Source organism: Protomyctophum bolini (genome assembly GCF_963924005.1).
Source record: "Protomyctophum bolini genome assembly, chromosome: 14".
NCBI lineage: Eukaryota > Metazoa > Chordata > Actinopteri > Myctophiformes > Myctophidae > Protomyctophum > Protomyctophum bolini.
In genome coordinates, this window is record NC_137875.1 from 36,922,126 (window position 1) to 36,939,353 (window position 17,228).

Here is a 17,228-nt window from a genome sequence, read left to right on the forward strand (position 1 = left end):
GTGTGTGGGTGTGTGTGTGTGTGGGTGGGTGTGTGTGTGTGCAGGGTGGGTGTGAGACAAGTGTACATCTGCCCAGCCCTCTTCCCAGATTGACGTGAGTGTCTGTGAGGCTTTGCTCTTTTCAGACGTGCCTCGCGCTGGCAGTTGAGTGTGTGTGCGTGTGTGTGTGTGTGTGTGTGTGTGTGTGTGTGTGTGCATGCCTGCCTCCTAGCGCCTCGCTAGAGACTGACGGCCTCTGACACCTGCCATTTGGACGCTCTCCCTGTGAAAAATGTCATCCTTTTCAGACACGACGTGTGCTGTATCTGCGTGTGTTTGTGGGTGCACGCGTTTGTGTTCGTAAGGGACTCTCCCTCCCTCAATTAGTTTCCCCGAGGACAGGCGTTTTCAGCTGACTGAACAATGGACCCACGCTGTTTGAGCCACTGGGACATGGGTCTGGGTTGTGTGTGCATGTACGTACGTTTGATATTATGTTGGAATTCTCTCTCTGCGACACAGTGAAGTTCAAGACGATGACAATAAGTTAACATTGTTATTATGAGTCACCAACACTTAACCCACTTGGACCCGAGTTAAAAACATTCACTCTGAAAGAATATATGTTCAAAGATTTGCGCCACATTTTTACGATTTTTAAAAAAATGGCAGAACCACAAGCTCGTAGCGCGCCATGAGCTTGTAGATCTGCTATAGCTAAATTGTAACATAATGTTTAAAACACCAAAAGGGGATCCCGCCCAAAATGGGTTAAGAGCAGTCATGTTTCGTATATATAAATAATTATACTTAACTACTGAAGGCTATATTCAGGCTTACTCTTATTTGACTATGCTGTAAATTGTTCCCATAACTTGTGACTTGCCCCTGAGAGTTAACACAAAATATGAACTTTTTAATTAATTTGATTCATGAAAAAAAAAAAAAAAAAAAGTATGTCATCTTATTGCCATCAATGAGGTTTATTATTTGTATTTTATTTTAGGAAATTAAGCGAGATTTATCTACCGCAAAGGGAAAACGCATGACGAAGCGCTCAGGTTGTGGTACTCTGCATTGGCCAGGTTATTGATCAGAGTGCTCAGGTTGTGGTACTCAGGTTGTGAGTGCTCAGGTTGTAGGTTATCTCCCTCTCTCTCCTTCGGTCTTCTACATAGACTTTGCCTGGGCTGTTCTCTGCCCCTTCATTGGCAGAACTCTCCCTTCAGTGGCTCTGGTCGTCAGTGGAGTCTGCATGCATTGACAACGTGCCGCAGACGTGATTGCATTTATAGAATATAAAACTGTTTATTTTGTCTTTGAACTGGTTTCCGTCGACTTTCCATTTTAGACATTCAGATGAGGTGCAGTGTTAATGCAAAAAGTCATTAACTTTTCTGTGAAATCCACATAGTCCACAAAGTACTGCTGCACGGTATCTATATTTAAAGACGGAACAGAAGTCAGTCTTGATGACACACCGGCAATATGTTAATGAAATTCTAAAGGTCAAATGGTGTGCTCAGTTTCTGAAAACTCATGTCTCTTGAAGATCCGGACCTGAAGACAGCTCTATATACTGCCACTCCACAGATCCTGTTGGCCATGTGTTCAGGTTGGCTTGAGTTAGCGCCGTCTCTTCAAAGCTTTGGGAAAATTCAATTTACCGTACGTATACTCGGGGTGAACGGAATAAAATTCACGTCTGTTCAACAAAAAAAAAACGTTTCTATATTTGCTTAGAAAGTGGAGAAGGTGACTGAAGAGGGGAACCAGAAAAGAGGGCTTTGGACAGAATTAGATCTTGCATTAGGCCACATCTTGCCTTGTGTGTGGGGTATGGACGGACGCGATGATCAAGAAATGTGCAAAAGGAGAATGTGTGTTTAATTTGAGGTTCAAGCTAAGAAAGATGGATAGTAAATTTGATTTATTATCCCTATACGTTTCTTCTTTTTCTTTGGCTTAAGTTTAGTACAGCACACGTGCTTTGTGGAACAATATGCATACAGGTATTGCAGATTTCCAATGTTTTTTAAGCTTTTTGGTTTCAAAGTCTTTAGTTTTCTTTTAAAGATGATTTAAGAGTCCTTCCATCCTCGCCCAAAACAACTTTCCTGCTTTCATTCATCTCTCTTTTCTCTCTCTCTCTCTCTCTCTCTCTCTCTCTCTCTCTCTCTCTCTCTCTCTCTCTCTCTCTCTCTCTCTCTCTCTCCCTCTCTCCCTCCCTACCCTGCCCTTTTCTCTGTCCTCTGTATCGAGTTACTGTGATGATGATATCACCCCCTTCTGCTCTCTGGGAGATATGATGAGCTGTTTTAATTAAGATTTTGACCGTGTGTGTGTGTGCACACGCGCGCGCGTGGCTGTGTGCGCGTGTGTGTGACTGACTGACTGACTGACTGTCAGTGGGCTATAATGAAGTATCAGTGTGTATCCATCTCTTCCAATGTCAGTGGTCTTGAGGGGTAAAGAGGGGCCTGTGTGTGTGTGTGTGTGTGTCAGGCGGGCCCCCCAGGGTGTCTCTCAGAGAGGTATACTGTAGCTGGACAGACAGGGGGGGCGTCCTGCCCATGACTTTGCCCCAGGACGGGACAGGGGCTTTAAGGCAGGCCCTTTGTGTTGTCGCTGTCTCCGCCGGTGAGCATGTCGTGCCTGGCTTGGTCGTTGGCATGGCGCGGGGTGTATACATTCAACCACTTAGGCCAGAGAGCGCGGGCACAGACAACCTTCTGCTGGGATGGCAGTGATCCAAACTGTCGCCGTGCACGCTGCAGCGTCCGAGAGGCTCTGAGCTGTATCCATGACAGTGCTGTTACCCAGCAGGCCCAGTGGCAGGCCTAATTAGTTCAGACACGTGCAGTGGGCCTCTGAACCTATACGGTGTCTACTACTGGGGCAAGGATGTGAGAGGGATGTGTGTGCGTGCGTGCGTGCTATATAGTGTCCTTTATAGTGCAGGGGGTTCTCAGCGTTTTTGGTTGGGGACCTCCCGGGAAATGCTTTGGCCTGCATGTCTCGCGACCCCCGCCCCCCCTCTCCACCCCCGATACAAATTGACAGCTACAATAACCTTAATAATTCGAGAAAATACATCATATATTATACATATAGGCCTATAATAAATAAAACCAGATATAATCATTAAGAAAAGTTTATGCATGCACCATGTGTACTACATGTAAACTCTCAATTTCAATTTTCCAGCCATTCAGTTGCAAAAAAACATATTTTTTTAATCATCTGGGGTACCCCCCCCCCCGAGGGGTCACGACCCACGTGTTGAGAACCCCTGCTTTAGTGTATGTGTGTGCGTGAGCCTGTCTATACTCTATGTGTGTCGAGGTTTCCGGTTAGTTTGCGCGCACGGGCGAGTGTGTGTGTGTGTGTGTGTGTGTGCGTGTGTGTGTGTGTGTGTGTGTGCGTGTGTGTGCGCGCGCTTTGTGCACATGTATACGGTACATGTTATGTGGGAGGGGTGGGGGGAGGGGGGGGGGGGGTTAATGACCAGTTCAGCGTTGACCTCTGTGAAGGTCAGCTGCCAGTGCTCGTTAGAGGCGTAACCACCATCAGGTGCACGGGGAGCCAGAGAGGACAAGCTGATTGAAATGTAATTCTCGTCAGAAGATCTGTGCCACTTCTTGTTAACGCCACACCCATTGAGCCCCTGGGATTGTATATGTGCGCGTTTGTGTATATAGGACTACGGTATATGGAACTCTCCAAATGGGTCAATAAAATGGCCTACATACATACTGTATATAATTGATTACTGATATATGCGACGTATTTTTCTTTTCATTGTATTTTTCAACAATGTAAAGGAAATCATTTAATTAATAAACACATATGGGGTTATACTGCTGAAACCCTATGTGTTTAAACGGAACATGCCAATGTCATCATAATAATAGTAATAATACTAATATGACACACTGTATATGGCGCCGTCTTAGCCACACATTTTATATCGCGTTGAAAATTTGTATCGCTTCAATTCAATTCAATTGTATCATAATAGTGCCAAATCGCAACACGTCGTCTCAAGACACCATTGCGTATATATCGAGGGTTCATTTATGTGTGCGCGATGGACGTGACTGTCACAAAGATTTCATTTCATCGCACAAATTGTGTGTGTGTGTGTGTGTGGGGGGGGGGTCATGTTAAATCAGGCAGGCGGTGACCCTCACCAGATCTGTCATCCCTGAAGAAATTGACCCCCCCACTCTGCATGCCGTCTCCTTCACATCCCTTCCTCCCTCTCTCTCTCTCTCTCTCTCTCTCTCTCTCTCTCTCTCTCTCTCTCTCTCTCTCTCCGTCCACCCATCTTGTGGGCCACAGCAATAGGCCTAATGTGACAGGATGGGTGCTGTTTGTGACCACTGACACGGGATATCAGTAGCATTGTTGTGCCTCGGCCATGAAGGATAAGCGGCCCATACTGTAAAAAAAAAAAAACTGAATACATTAACAATAAGGAGTTGTATCCATGCCAATGTGCGTTCATGTCCAATTAGGTCACATTCATGACATAAAACACAACGCTATAGATATTAAATATTTGGGAGGGGAACGGGGGAAGGCAACTCTCCAAGCGGACAGTGATTTAATTAGAGTTTTTATTTATATATTATTATGATTGTTGTTGAGGCATGTTTGCACTGTTGTTATACGGTGTATTCATTTGAAAATGTGATTGACATATTTAAGTACTGCAACACAATAGGCGAGGCAGACGCCGATGAAGGCCAGAGTAGCCGAAACACGTCCCGTTTGTCAGAGACTGCTGCTGCCATAAAGTAACCCATTTTGACCTGGGAAGGATTCTACAAGTGTCTTCTAAATCCCATACAAACCTATGTTTCTGTGCGGTGCTCAACCTTTTTCATGTCAAGGACCCCCAGAATTATCTGTATTTGGCCGCCGGCCGCCGTCTGAAAATGTGTTGTTGTTGTTCCAGGGACCCCCCATGCAGAAGCAAAGATTTGAGTTAAAAACGTTGGCTCTGAAAGAGTATATTATTCAAAGATTTGCGGAACATTTTCACGATTAAAAATAAATAAATAGCAGATCTACAAGCTCATAGCGCTTCACCGAGTGCCACGCTACGAGCTTGTAGATCTGCTATTTTTCAATAGCTAAAGTCTAACATAATGCTCTTCTCCTGATCCTCAGCTCAGAACCTATTTGGTTCTTCAGTTCCGCACGCTTTTCTTTTTCTTTATTTTCTTTTAATTCCCTGAGGTTATGAGTACCAACACTGTTCAGTTTATCATGCTGATTGCTTGGTAACAACTTTTTAGCAATGTAGCAGTACACTCAACATGCCTCTAGATGGCAGTTGCGTCACACGGATTGTATGGGCAATGAACACACAGACGTGCTCTGCTGGACGATTTGGCCTGTGTTTTATAACACACAGAGTGTGATGTTGTTAGATTGTCCATGGTTCAGCTGTAAATGCTTTTAATGTAAAAAAGAGGCAGTTTTTCGTGGCAATGCAAATGGGCATGCTTCCCAAAACAAGCCCGGCAATGTAAACCACAGTGTGGAAAAAACAACAACTTTTGTAATGTTTCTTGGCTGCAGGAGACTGTTATAATGTTATAGTGTCAGGGTTAGTTTTATTAGGCCACTCGGCGACGGTGCCCAAAAATAATGTGGCTGCGTGCATGTTTTATGCTTTGAGTGAAAGTTCTCACCCTGGAGCTGAAGGGAAGCACAGTCACCAGCAGTGGAGCCCCTTCTTAGAAATCTGTGTTCTATGACAGCATATCACACTTGATATTGAATTATACTGTATACAACCCACATGGCATCTTGGAGGGCACCTTGTCAGCACAGGGCCCATGGAATCTTACACTAACATTTCTGCTGTGTTCAGTGCCAGTCCGGTGGGCACTTATATTAAAATTGCTTCATGGGTTCATGGGACGGTGGGTGTCATGTAAATGTAACATGCCCATACATGGAGACGACTCTGGGCACACAGAGTATAGTGCCACACAAGACAGCAGATAAGCTGACGATGTGTCATCATCTCAAGTTGGCAGAACTAAAATGTAATCTCCCCCCCCCCCCCCCCCCTCCACCAGCATAACCAACGAGGCGGGAGCATCGATCTACAGCGTCAGTCCGGAGGCCGTGAAGGAGATGCCAGACCTGGACCCTAACCTGAGGAGCGCAGGTCAGACAAACAAACGCCCCACTTTGATTGGTTGTGCGAGCTATAAAAAATAATCTGAATGGCATCAATTTCCATGGAAAAGAAGTCAAAAGAAGAAGTCCCTGCTAGCAGCCTCTATAGAGGCCATTATGCTGCTTTGTACACCTAACCGGATCAAACACTGACGGATCAGATCAGACACTTGCCAACCTCAGTAGTCTTGCTAACCCATTCTGACCTGAGATCAGATTCTAAAAATGTCTTCTACATCCTGACGGTTTTCTGAAAAAGCTGTTTCTATGTCAGTCGTTCTTCGATTTTTCTAAAATAGCTCTGCTATTTGTCAATAGCTAAAGCATAACATAATGCTAACAACGAAAGGGGTTCCCGGCCAAAATGGGCTAATGAGGCTACAAAAAGATAATTCTGGGGATGGGCAATATGAAATCACAGAGAGACATTACAACTATAAAATGTGTTTGTCAATTCTGCAAAAAAGCTTCTGAACACTGAAGTTGAAAGAACAATGCCTCTTTATTCCAAAAACTAGAGATGCACCGTTATTGAAATGTTGGCCCATATCCCAACATAAACAGCTTGAATGAAGTATTTGTATTTTAAAACTGTTCCAACTTGTTGAACCTTTCCGAAACCTCCCCAGAAAACACTGATATAATTAATCTGCTGCCTTCATCATCTTACAAAAAAGGCTTTTTCAGTCTTTTTTAAAAATGTATTAAAAAAATATATTATAAAATAAAATATCGGCTAAAACCAATATATTATTTTGATATATCGGTTCGATACCGATATTGCGTTTTAAGGCCAACATCAGCCAATACCGATATGACCGAGAAATGTCTGAATGATCAGTGGCAGAGTGAGAGTTACATAGTGGCATGTATTTTATACTGCAGGGTGATACTGTATTCCACTTGAGGAATGGCCATGTGATCTGGCCACCAGAATCAGTAGGGTTCATCTTGAAATGGGGTTATCAAACCCTCATGAGGGTCCCCACATGACGTGTTCCGCAAAACTACAGTGAAGTGGCAAGGATTTAAGATTGTGGAATCAAAAGTAATCAACAAAACTATACAATACACGTTTGTCTAACATTGGCCGAAAATTGACGAAGAAACGATTAAATTGATGAAGAAATCTACCACACCGAAGTTCCAGACTAATGTCTACATTAGTTATTATTATTATTATTAGTCTGGCCATGACAGGCTAGTGAGGCTATACTCAACAAGTTTCTTATGCCACCGACTCCTACACTGACAGAAGACTTTTCCCACCTCAAGCGAGAGTGAAAGCCGTTTTGATATATACTGAGGAATTATTTATAGTATTAATTTATTAGTATCCACGTTCATAATGTCATACATAAAACATTATGCGGAAACGTAATGGCCGCTGTCTCTGATAAGTGAAAAGTGTGTGAGGAATAAGAGAGGAGTCCAAGAGGAAAGTGATCAAAGAGGGTGGAAGTGCCCCAAAACAAAAAAGATAATCCAACAGTGCTTGGGCGCATGGTGCAGGAGTACACATTCCTGCCCACCGCCAATCTTCCCCCATATAGTCTGAAGACTCACCTCTTCAGACTATGCCCGTAGCGTAGCATGACGACCTTTCAGGCTTATGCAAAGGCACTCTTATTTTATGTATTTAGATAAGCATGTTATGTAGACAGATGCCATGTCATTATTGACCTGGCATCCTATAGTGTCTAGAGTTTCTAATGTACAGATTTCCTTTGTTTATTCTACTGTTAGACTGATGATAGGTTATTGGTTAATTATGATCCTATAGATGACTATTTCTATGCATTTCTATACAAGGTCAAGTACCTCAACATGTGTTATGTCCTCCCGGTGAAACTCCTCCTCACTGTCAATCAATCAATCAATCCATCAATCAACCTTTATTTATATAGCACATTTACAGTACACAACCGGAATTGACCAAAGTGCTTCACAGTAAACAACGTATAAAGACAGAGTATAAAAACATAGTATAAGAACATGATAAAAGAATTACATCGAGAAAGTACTAGAATATGAGAATAAATTGAATACATGACCATTAGAATCAAGAAGAAATACGTAAAACACTGTCAGGTGCGATTGACATGTATCCGAGATGACACGTCACGGTCACAGATTGTCTGTGCTCTCCTATAGGACTAACTGTAGTGTGTATATACGTAACCTGCATTTAACTAGGACAGTCACTTTGAGGTTCGAGACCTCATTTACCAGTGAGACCTGGCCAAGACGCCAAGACGAATAGAATACACAAGGAATCGGAGATTGGCATAATAATGACTAAATTGGGAGAAAACAATTTAATCAAATTCAGAGATGGAAATAATGTGTCACTCTGTCTGAACTCCTTTCTTTGTATCCCTTTCCTCCTGCCGTCTCTCATGCTTGCTTCCTCCTCGAATCGCTCCACAGTCCACACTGTACACACCAACTAAACCCAGCAGAAATGCCACGATCCCCAAAGAAATGGGACCGTGTTAACCCAATTAGACCTGACGTCGAAATGTCTTCTAAATCATGACAATTTTCTGGAAAAAACCTCATGTTTCTATGTCGGTGGTTCTCAATATTTCATGTCAAGGACCCCAAAAATGATATGCATTTGGTCGCCGACCCCCATCTGAAAATAGGTAGTTCCAGGGACCTCCCAGAAGCAAAGATTTTGAGTTAAAAATGTTCGCTCTGAAAGAATATATATCTGCTATTTTTCAATAGCTAAAGCATGAATGCTTTAAAAACACCAAAAGGGGTGACCGCCCATAATGGGTTAAAAAGAAATCAAACAGAAGTTTTTGGAGAATGAATGTTTCCAGCAGACTTCCTCTATAAAAAGCCATAACTCAGACGACGGTGGATTATCCCTCACTAGTTTCCTGTGGTCACCCAGAGCTGAGGACCATATTTTTTAAAACTCCTAATGAAAGCCATGAGAAAGCTCACAGCCATGGTTTTTGGACAGGCGTAAAATGAGTTGGGTGCACTGCAGCTTTAGATGCTGTGGTCATTATAGGCAAGGAGGCTACAGTTTGTGTGTGTGTGTGTGTGTGTGTGTGTGTGTGTGTGTGTGTGTGTGTGTGCGTGTGTGTGTGTGTGTGTGTGTGTGTGTGTGTGTGTGTGTGTCAATCAGATCCCCTTTGACTTCCATTATAAAAAATATATACATTTGTGTGAACACTGTTTGACGGTCCAGTGTATTGTGAGATTAGATCTGGACACACACACACACACACATCCAAATACAGACAGACAGACAGAGACATCTCTGCCTCCTATACAGCCACGTGGAAAATAGTTACAGCTGCAGGCACAATATACTTTTCTAAATGTTAGGTGCAATGGAACACAGACTTTAAGCATAAACGGCCAAACGCCTGACTTATACTTTGTCGTACAAATGTGTTTCTTAACCAAAACAGCCGATCTAAACAAGTTGAGAGGTTGTTGATCTGCTGTTTTCAGCGATTGGCACCATCGTGAGATGAAATATAAATTAAACAAATACACCATGGGGAGGTTGGCTGTCATTTTAAACATAATCCCCCCTCTTGTTGCTTCTAAATGTTACGATGCCTTCTAACAAATGTAGGTTCAAGACAATTCTGGACCTCGATTTTCAATCAGTTTGTTAATTTAAATGCAGTTCGTTCATTTGACTTTGATACTTTTACTGCAACAAATGTCAGCATAAAACTGAGACACACGCCAGAATGCTCTGATAGTACACAGAGTGCTATCTGAGTTTCTTGAGAGAGAACAACGTGGACTGAGTCAACATTTTTATTGCTGCTTCAATAAGGACACTCGAAACCGGTGATGAAACAGAAACACTAATAAAATTCAAGCTGATAAATGATCTGTGGAGTCCTCTCAGACCGGTTGATTGGATAACATTTGTATCCTGGCCTTTGCCCTTTTAATACATTTACATGAATGCATTATTGCATTTTATTCTGTTCCGTTCAGCAGAATATTGTTCTGCTCCTCTCTATAATATGCCTGTCTCCCAGAGCTCCGCTCATTTTCTACCTCTCTGCTCCTCTGCCTTCCCTAGAACTTTTATTTGGCTCGTAAAAGTTCAATAACTGCTGGGGAATTGCACAGGGCTCCATTTACAAATCAGATCCATACTAAAAGGCGGCGTGCGCAAGACGGGATAGTAAACGTGAAAGAGGAAGGTTTAAACGGGGAGTGATAGATAGAGAGAGAGAGGGGAGAGAAGAGAAGAGCAGGGTTTTGGTGGTGCAGTGAGCAAGGCCAGGGCTGAAACTCCATCCCTGTCTAAATATTATCTCAGGCTGCAGCCTCCCCACCACAGCCAAAAGAGAGGAGGACAAGCCTCGATTCAATACACACTCCCTCTGCCCCCTGATCATAGAAATTAATGTATAATTTTCAAGCAACGCTGTGTGACCCGTGTCAAACGTTGGAGTATGTATAGTATCCAAACACATCTAAGACATGAGATGAGATGAATCTATTCTATTCTCCTGAGCTGGAGGGAAATGCATGTTGATGGCATTGCAGCGGGAGAATGTATACAGTGCAGTACAGTAGCAGCAAACTACTGTATATAACAGTCGTTTCATGAAACCCAGGGGGAATTATTGTGTGATACACGAGGAAAGACATAAAAAAACATTGGATTAGATGGATGGATAGAAGGAATGAATAGATGGATAATATCCCTATATGATCTATAATTTCAGGGTAGGGCCCTCTGGGCTTGTGAGTTCAAGTCCAAAAACGAATACAGCAAATCCTTACTAGAGGTTTGATAGTTTGTATACTGTGTATAGTTGACGATGACGGGGGGTAAAGTCCTGTTTACTGTACAGCCAGTTGCATGGTATCAGAGTCCCCCTGATGGTGTCAGTTGGATATTGTTATTTCACTTTAACCACTAATTAATCATCTTGGCATCCCTATTTTGGGGATATCATTAGTATGCGAATATTTAAAAAAATAAAATAAATAAACGAAAATCACATTATAATTGCTCCTCACGAATGCTCATGAAAATATTTTATTCAACTCTGTCTGTCATCTCTGGACTCTGTCTGAAACCTGTCTTCCAGTTACATCATCGGCCAGGCAGGGCTTTTATTTCCAACACGAGAACAATGTCTTCTTATCATAGCATGCTAACTGTCCAGGCGTCGAAAGCCTGCAGTTTCTATTAGCCTGAAATCCATCCCCATCGATGATGTCACTTGTAAGCAGGTTTCTGAACTGTCCACAGCCATCATGGTGTGGTAACAGAAATGTTACCATAATATCAACAGCATAAGTGAGGACCAATTTTAGGAAAATGTGTGTAGTCGCCCTTTATGTGGTTAAATATACGCCTTTTTACGCTGATGTGCTGTAAGGCAATTTGAGCGGCGTGTGTGTGTGTGTGTGTGTGTGTGTGTGTGTGTGTGTGGTGATGTCATATATTTTTCTGTGCATGAACGAACATGTGTATAGTGTGTTTATCATTTTTCTCCTTGTCACTGCATGGCACTGCATGGCATATTTCATGGAAAAGACATTTGGCTCCATTTCACAGCGCGGATTTAGTCATTAAAGGACCATGCCAGTCTAAGTTGGATGGCACTGATTGCCCCCTGTCTGTAACAATTTGTTGCACTAAGGGTATGCAGTACGTGAGTGTGTACTTTAATAGATCTCAGCATGAATAAACATCAGTCACTGCCATCCACGTCGAACGGTGTGTAAAAACAGACTTTAAAGATGCTAGATGTAGGTATACATAATTCTCCCTATTGGAAATCTCTACGCTGCTTATTCCATTGGTTCTCAAAGTGGGGTCTGGGCCGTCCTAGGGGAGTTTTAATACAGCATCACAATCATATTAGTCCGGCAGTCGGCAATAAAAAAAGACTATATTATAGTCTTTTTTTATTGGCCTAAAATATTGTCTATATAGTATACATACTGTACATTCATTAATCCACTGGCTGAGCGGCTGTCGGTATTGGGCAAGGGGTTTATTGTGACCCTACCGTTAACATCACATGGCAGGTGAAAATGTTGGAAAGTTTCCTTTATGCTTTAAGTAGCATGTGTGACATGTCAAACTATACTAATTCTGAATCCATTCCAATAATTAGTTTTGCACAAAAAGAACACTCCTTGGGCTTAAAACGGCCATAGGCGTCATGACAAATGTGATGAGATCAGCACAAATGTGATGGTCATGACAAAACCCTATAGTTTGACATGTCACATGCTACTTAAAGGACCACTTCACCACTTTTCAACCTATCTTCATATAATAGGTCCTCACTAATAATCATGATAAAATGGCGCAATTTCTTTCTACTCTGTCTGTGTCTCATAGGAGGGCTGTGGGCAGTTCAGAAACCGTCTTCCAGTGACACCATCGATGGGGAATACAAGCTAATAAAAGGCTTTCTAGTCCTGAAAAGTTGCAATGCGAAAATGGAAGCCATCGTTCTCACGATAATGAAAATCTAAACATTTTTGTAAAACAATATTGTTTAAAAAATAATCTGCCTAATGATGATGTCACTGGAAGCTCACAGCCCTCCTATGAGACACAGACTGAGTAGAAAAAAGTCGCGCCATTGTATCATGATTATTAGTGAGGACCTAGTATATGAAGATAGGTTGAAAAGTGATGAAGTGGTCCTTTAAAGCATAAGGGAAGTTTGACATTTTTGCCTGCCATAGGATGTTAATGGTAGGGTCACAAGAAACCCCTTTAAAAAAAGATTGCCCAGTACCGACAGCAAGTGTATTCATGAAGGTTTGTATATAGACAATATTTTAATAAAAAAGGGCTATATACCGAATGTCCCACTTTAAACAAAAGAAGCCTGTCGGCTGCTGGACTATATCATTGTAACCACTTTATCCATTTCTACGTTTGCTATTCAGGGAGGGCTATTGTGGACAGTTCAGAAACCTGCCTACCAGTGATATCATCGATGAGGAATCCAAGTTAATAGAGACGGCAGGCTTTCTATTCCCGGGAAGTTAGCAGGCTTATACAATGGAAGCCATTGTTCTCGTCAACAGTAGTTGAGACTCATTGTGTGCAGCATCTATGTGACAGGTGTCTGAGCTAGCAGCTGAGTCTGGGGAGGAGGGGTTTGTTCTCAATTAGAATTGGCCTGCCCTCGGGCCAGCCGTAATATCCAAGACAATTAGCATTTTCTGTAATTATAAGTCGCATGGATTTGCATATTCATTCGATAACTACAATTTGATGGCGAGTTTATGAAAGCGACCATTAATTAATGGATTCTCCCGAGACGGACCATTGTTTGGTCGTGTCAACGTTGACTCGTCTGTGTGGTAAATTTGTCGTGGATTTTTATTTTCCTAAGATGAACTTTATGATGGCGGGGCGGGCTCACGACTTCAAATCAGTATCACGGTTATTTCAAACCTTTGCCTTGGTTACGATTAATGTGCAATGATTCATTTTTTTAAATATAGTGAAAATAGCAGATATACAAGCTGTGACGCGTTGTGAGCTTGTACATAACACAGCTATTTCCACTGTATTTTGCAGTTGATCGGATACACGGTTGTCCAGAACCGCCCACATACTGTAAGGCTCTGGTCAGGGGCTCTGCCAGTGGACCTAATGAGCCTATAAGTCCCCACACCTGTAGAATTCCCAGTGACTGCCTGAGCCAATTGATTGCCATGGCAACCCTATAGCCTACAACTGCCATTTGATTACTTACTGTATTCACTATTCAGTCCACTTCTCACAGTCAGCTTGCACTCTTCATTCTCCACAGACATTTACCACTGCACAAGGACTTTCCACAACCGCCGATCCCCCCCCATATATGGTCAGGCCCATATGCCCATATACTGATAACACCAGGGATCTCCATATATGACCATAAAAGGGCCAAGAACATACCGATATAGAGAGCTCCATATGGGCATAAAAGGGATACAGGCAGGCAGACATACAAAGATATCCATAATGTGTGACCATATTTTACTGAGAGCATGCCATCGTGCAACCTCCAGCTTTTCACCAAAGGAGAAAAACTCTTTATCCAAAATGAGTTGATAGCACAGGTACTCTTCACATACTAGAGCATGTCTGAAATAAGTGTCAGAGCTGAAATCGACATGTAAATATGAAATGAATGCTTAAACATGTAGCTAGGTGTAATGTTGGAGCCCACAGAAGTGAACCTTTCAAGCCTGTTTTCTCAACCTCGCTGTTTTCTGCAAGACATTACTCTATAAGCCATATCTCCATATCTGGGTCAAACTGAACAACCAATATGTCAAATTTGAAGCTATGATTCCCTGCTTTCGTATGACATGAAAATTCTAAATAATCCAATTGCAGTCCCTCAGTCAAATCTGGTCACATATATGGTCACAAAAGGGACACAGACAGACAGTTAATTATTGCAGCCACCGTGTGGCCACAGATGGTAGGTAGCTTGTACCAACAAGATTTGAAGATGTATTATTTAGATTTTTTATTTAAAGGATACGCCCCTTGAGATGTGTCATCTCGTTTCAGAGGGGGTCCTCGGAGAGAGATTACTACTTTTTCCGGTTTCCACTCTCGTAGACCTCTATTGTAAGAAACGGCATATGTTAGCATTAGCTCACCTTTTTTTATCTTTAGCCAGAAACGTTAATTGCGATGTGATGAAAAATCACAAATCGGATCCGAACATCGGAAGGATGATCAAAACCACGGACAGCGCCATAGTTTTCAGAGAGAACAGCCAAAGAAGATCGTAATTTGCCTAGCAACCGGGCCATGCAGCCAATGTTAAAAGTAGATTTATATATTTGATATAAAGCTTAATCTACGAGATATGTCATAGTTGCCAGGTAATTGGTGTAGAGGTGAATTATGATATTTCTTCTATACATAAAACTTCTTGATTATTCTATTCTATTATTCTATTTTTTGATATTTCAGAGCTCAATACTCATACGTATGTTTATATTTGCAGTGTCCATTGGAAGACGCGTTCAAGATCCCATGGCTGAGCTGGTGAAGATTGATCCCAAAAGCCTCGGCATTGGAACTTATCAGGTGAGTTTGTGTGTTTTAGCCCTATAAGATCTCTTGCTTCTGTGGAAGCTCCATGTCCCTGGTCAGTGGAACATCTGCTTCCAGTTAAATGAAAGCACGGAAAGGCTGAGTAGACCAGACTCATCTGTTTAGGGAGAGAGAAGGACAGAGACGTTTGTTTCACGTTCTCCATCTTCCCGCCTGCAGTGCCTGACGTGTACAAAGGTGTGTGTGTAATCACATTCACTGACACTTGCACCACGCAAATACAGAACACAGAGCTGTTGCTGTAACAGCAACATGCAGAGCTGGTGCCTCAACCACTTTCATCCACTGTTCTTGGCATGTCATTAACTGTAGGCAAAGAAAATCTTTTTTTTTTTTTGAAAATGGTACAAGCTCACGTTACTATTTGTTACTATTCGACACCACTGTACAATGATGTATAAATTAGGGTTTAAGTGGTTACTGCGTCCGTCCGACTTTTGTAAAACATATTTTTTTATATTACTCCTTCACATTTTGTCCCAAAATCCCGCAAATCGTTTCACACTATCACTATTCAAGACAGATCTGTCCGATATTTCATATTCCATCCTGATTGGCTAACAAAGTTTAAAGGATTGGCCCGTTTTGAACAAAAAGCCTCAAATGAATGAATGAATGCAGCGTGCAATTTACGTGAAATCTTTTACAGATGTTCCTACTAGGCGGAGGAATATATCCCACCCTTTTCACATTGGCCTGTTATAGCGCCACCAACAGGTGGATTTTTTTTTTTGCAAAACACATTTTTGGAACAAAATGCCTCAAATCATCCAATTGCCATCCAAGGCATCAGAAGAAATGGCACCCTTTTCACCATTGGCTTATTATTATAGCGCCACCAGGAGGCCACAACCTGACCTGCCCTGGTGGAGACCTGTGCCCCGAGGGGCACTTTATCTAGTTTAAACTCTGACTTGACTTGGATTTCTTGTGGAGAGAGAGAGAGAGAGAGAGAGAGGGAGAGGGAGAGAGAGAGGGAGAGAGGGAGAGAGAACTTGGCAGAGACCTGTATCAACAGATGATGCTAACAGTTCCAACTAATTCAATTAATGGACACTGGCCATGACGTATATTTGGATGTGTCGACCCGTGTTTACTGTGTGTGTGCGTGCGTGCGCGCGCACATGCAATAAGTGAACCCCACAAACATTATTGCACACAACTGCACATTTGTAATAGTATGTGAGAGAGAGAGAGCATTAGCTTTGTACTTTTATTTACACTGGATATTAATCCAATCCAACCGTGTTCTGCTAAAGCTTTGAGCAGAGGCCATGGAAAAATGCTGTCCAACATGGAGATAGAGAGAGAGAGAGAGAGAGAGAGAGAGAGAGAGAGAAAGAGTGGGTCGATGAGATGAGAGGGAGGGATGATGGAAGGAGAAAGGGAAAGGAGAGAAGGTGTTGGAAAGAATGAGGGAGATACTGTTGGTTGTCAGTGCTGCTGTTGACCAGTCGTCCATTGGGGGGGGGGGGGGGGGGGGGGGGGCATCAAGGAGGAGTTGAGAAAAGGGAGGTAAAGAAGGGATGGCTGTAGTACATCAAACTTGTGTGTGTGTGTGTGTGTGTGTGTGTGTGTGTGTCACACAGGCCAGTGTCTCTCATCACATTCTGACCGGGCTCTCTCCGGTGGGCCTTTGGTCTCGCCACTCCCACTCTCAGATCATGTGACTATAGGTCAACAAACGATCGCCTGACCGGATAAATAAACACCAGGCGCTGACAGATATGACATGGAACGTCACTTTGACCCGCGCATGTCCGTGCGCGTGCACACACACACACACACACACACACACACACACACACACACACACACACAGAGTGAAAGCGCATCAGCCACAGCATAAGCCTACTGGGAGTATGTGTGTCTGTGTATATTTACCCATGTGTGCTTCTGTCACATGGTCCAGTATGTGTGTCTGTCTGTGTGTGTGTGTGTGTGT

The 17,228-nt window shown here is 42.7% G+C and overlaps 1 protein-coding gene across 1 annotated transcript in view; it reads left to right on the plus strand.

Annotated features, from left to right (window-relative positions):
* Positions 1-17,228, plus strand: part of srbd1 (S1 RNA binding domain 1) — a 91,510-nt gene that overhangs the window by 41,119 nt on the left and 33,163 nt on the right. Inside the window, exons 15-16 of the mRNA XM_080781463.1 lie at positions 6,078-6,169; positions 15,174-15,256. Of these exons, the coding sequence (XP_080637589.1) occupies positions 6,078-6,169; positions 15,174-15,256 (175 nt within the window). The remainder of the gene's footprint in view (positions 1-6,077; positions 6,170-15,173; positions 15,257-17,228) is intronic.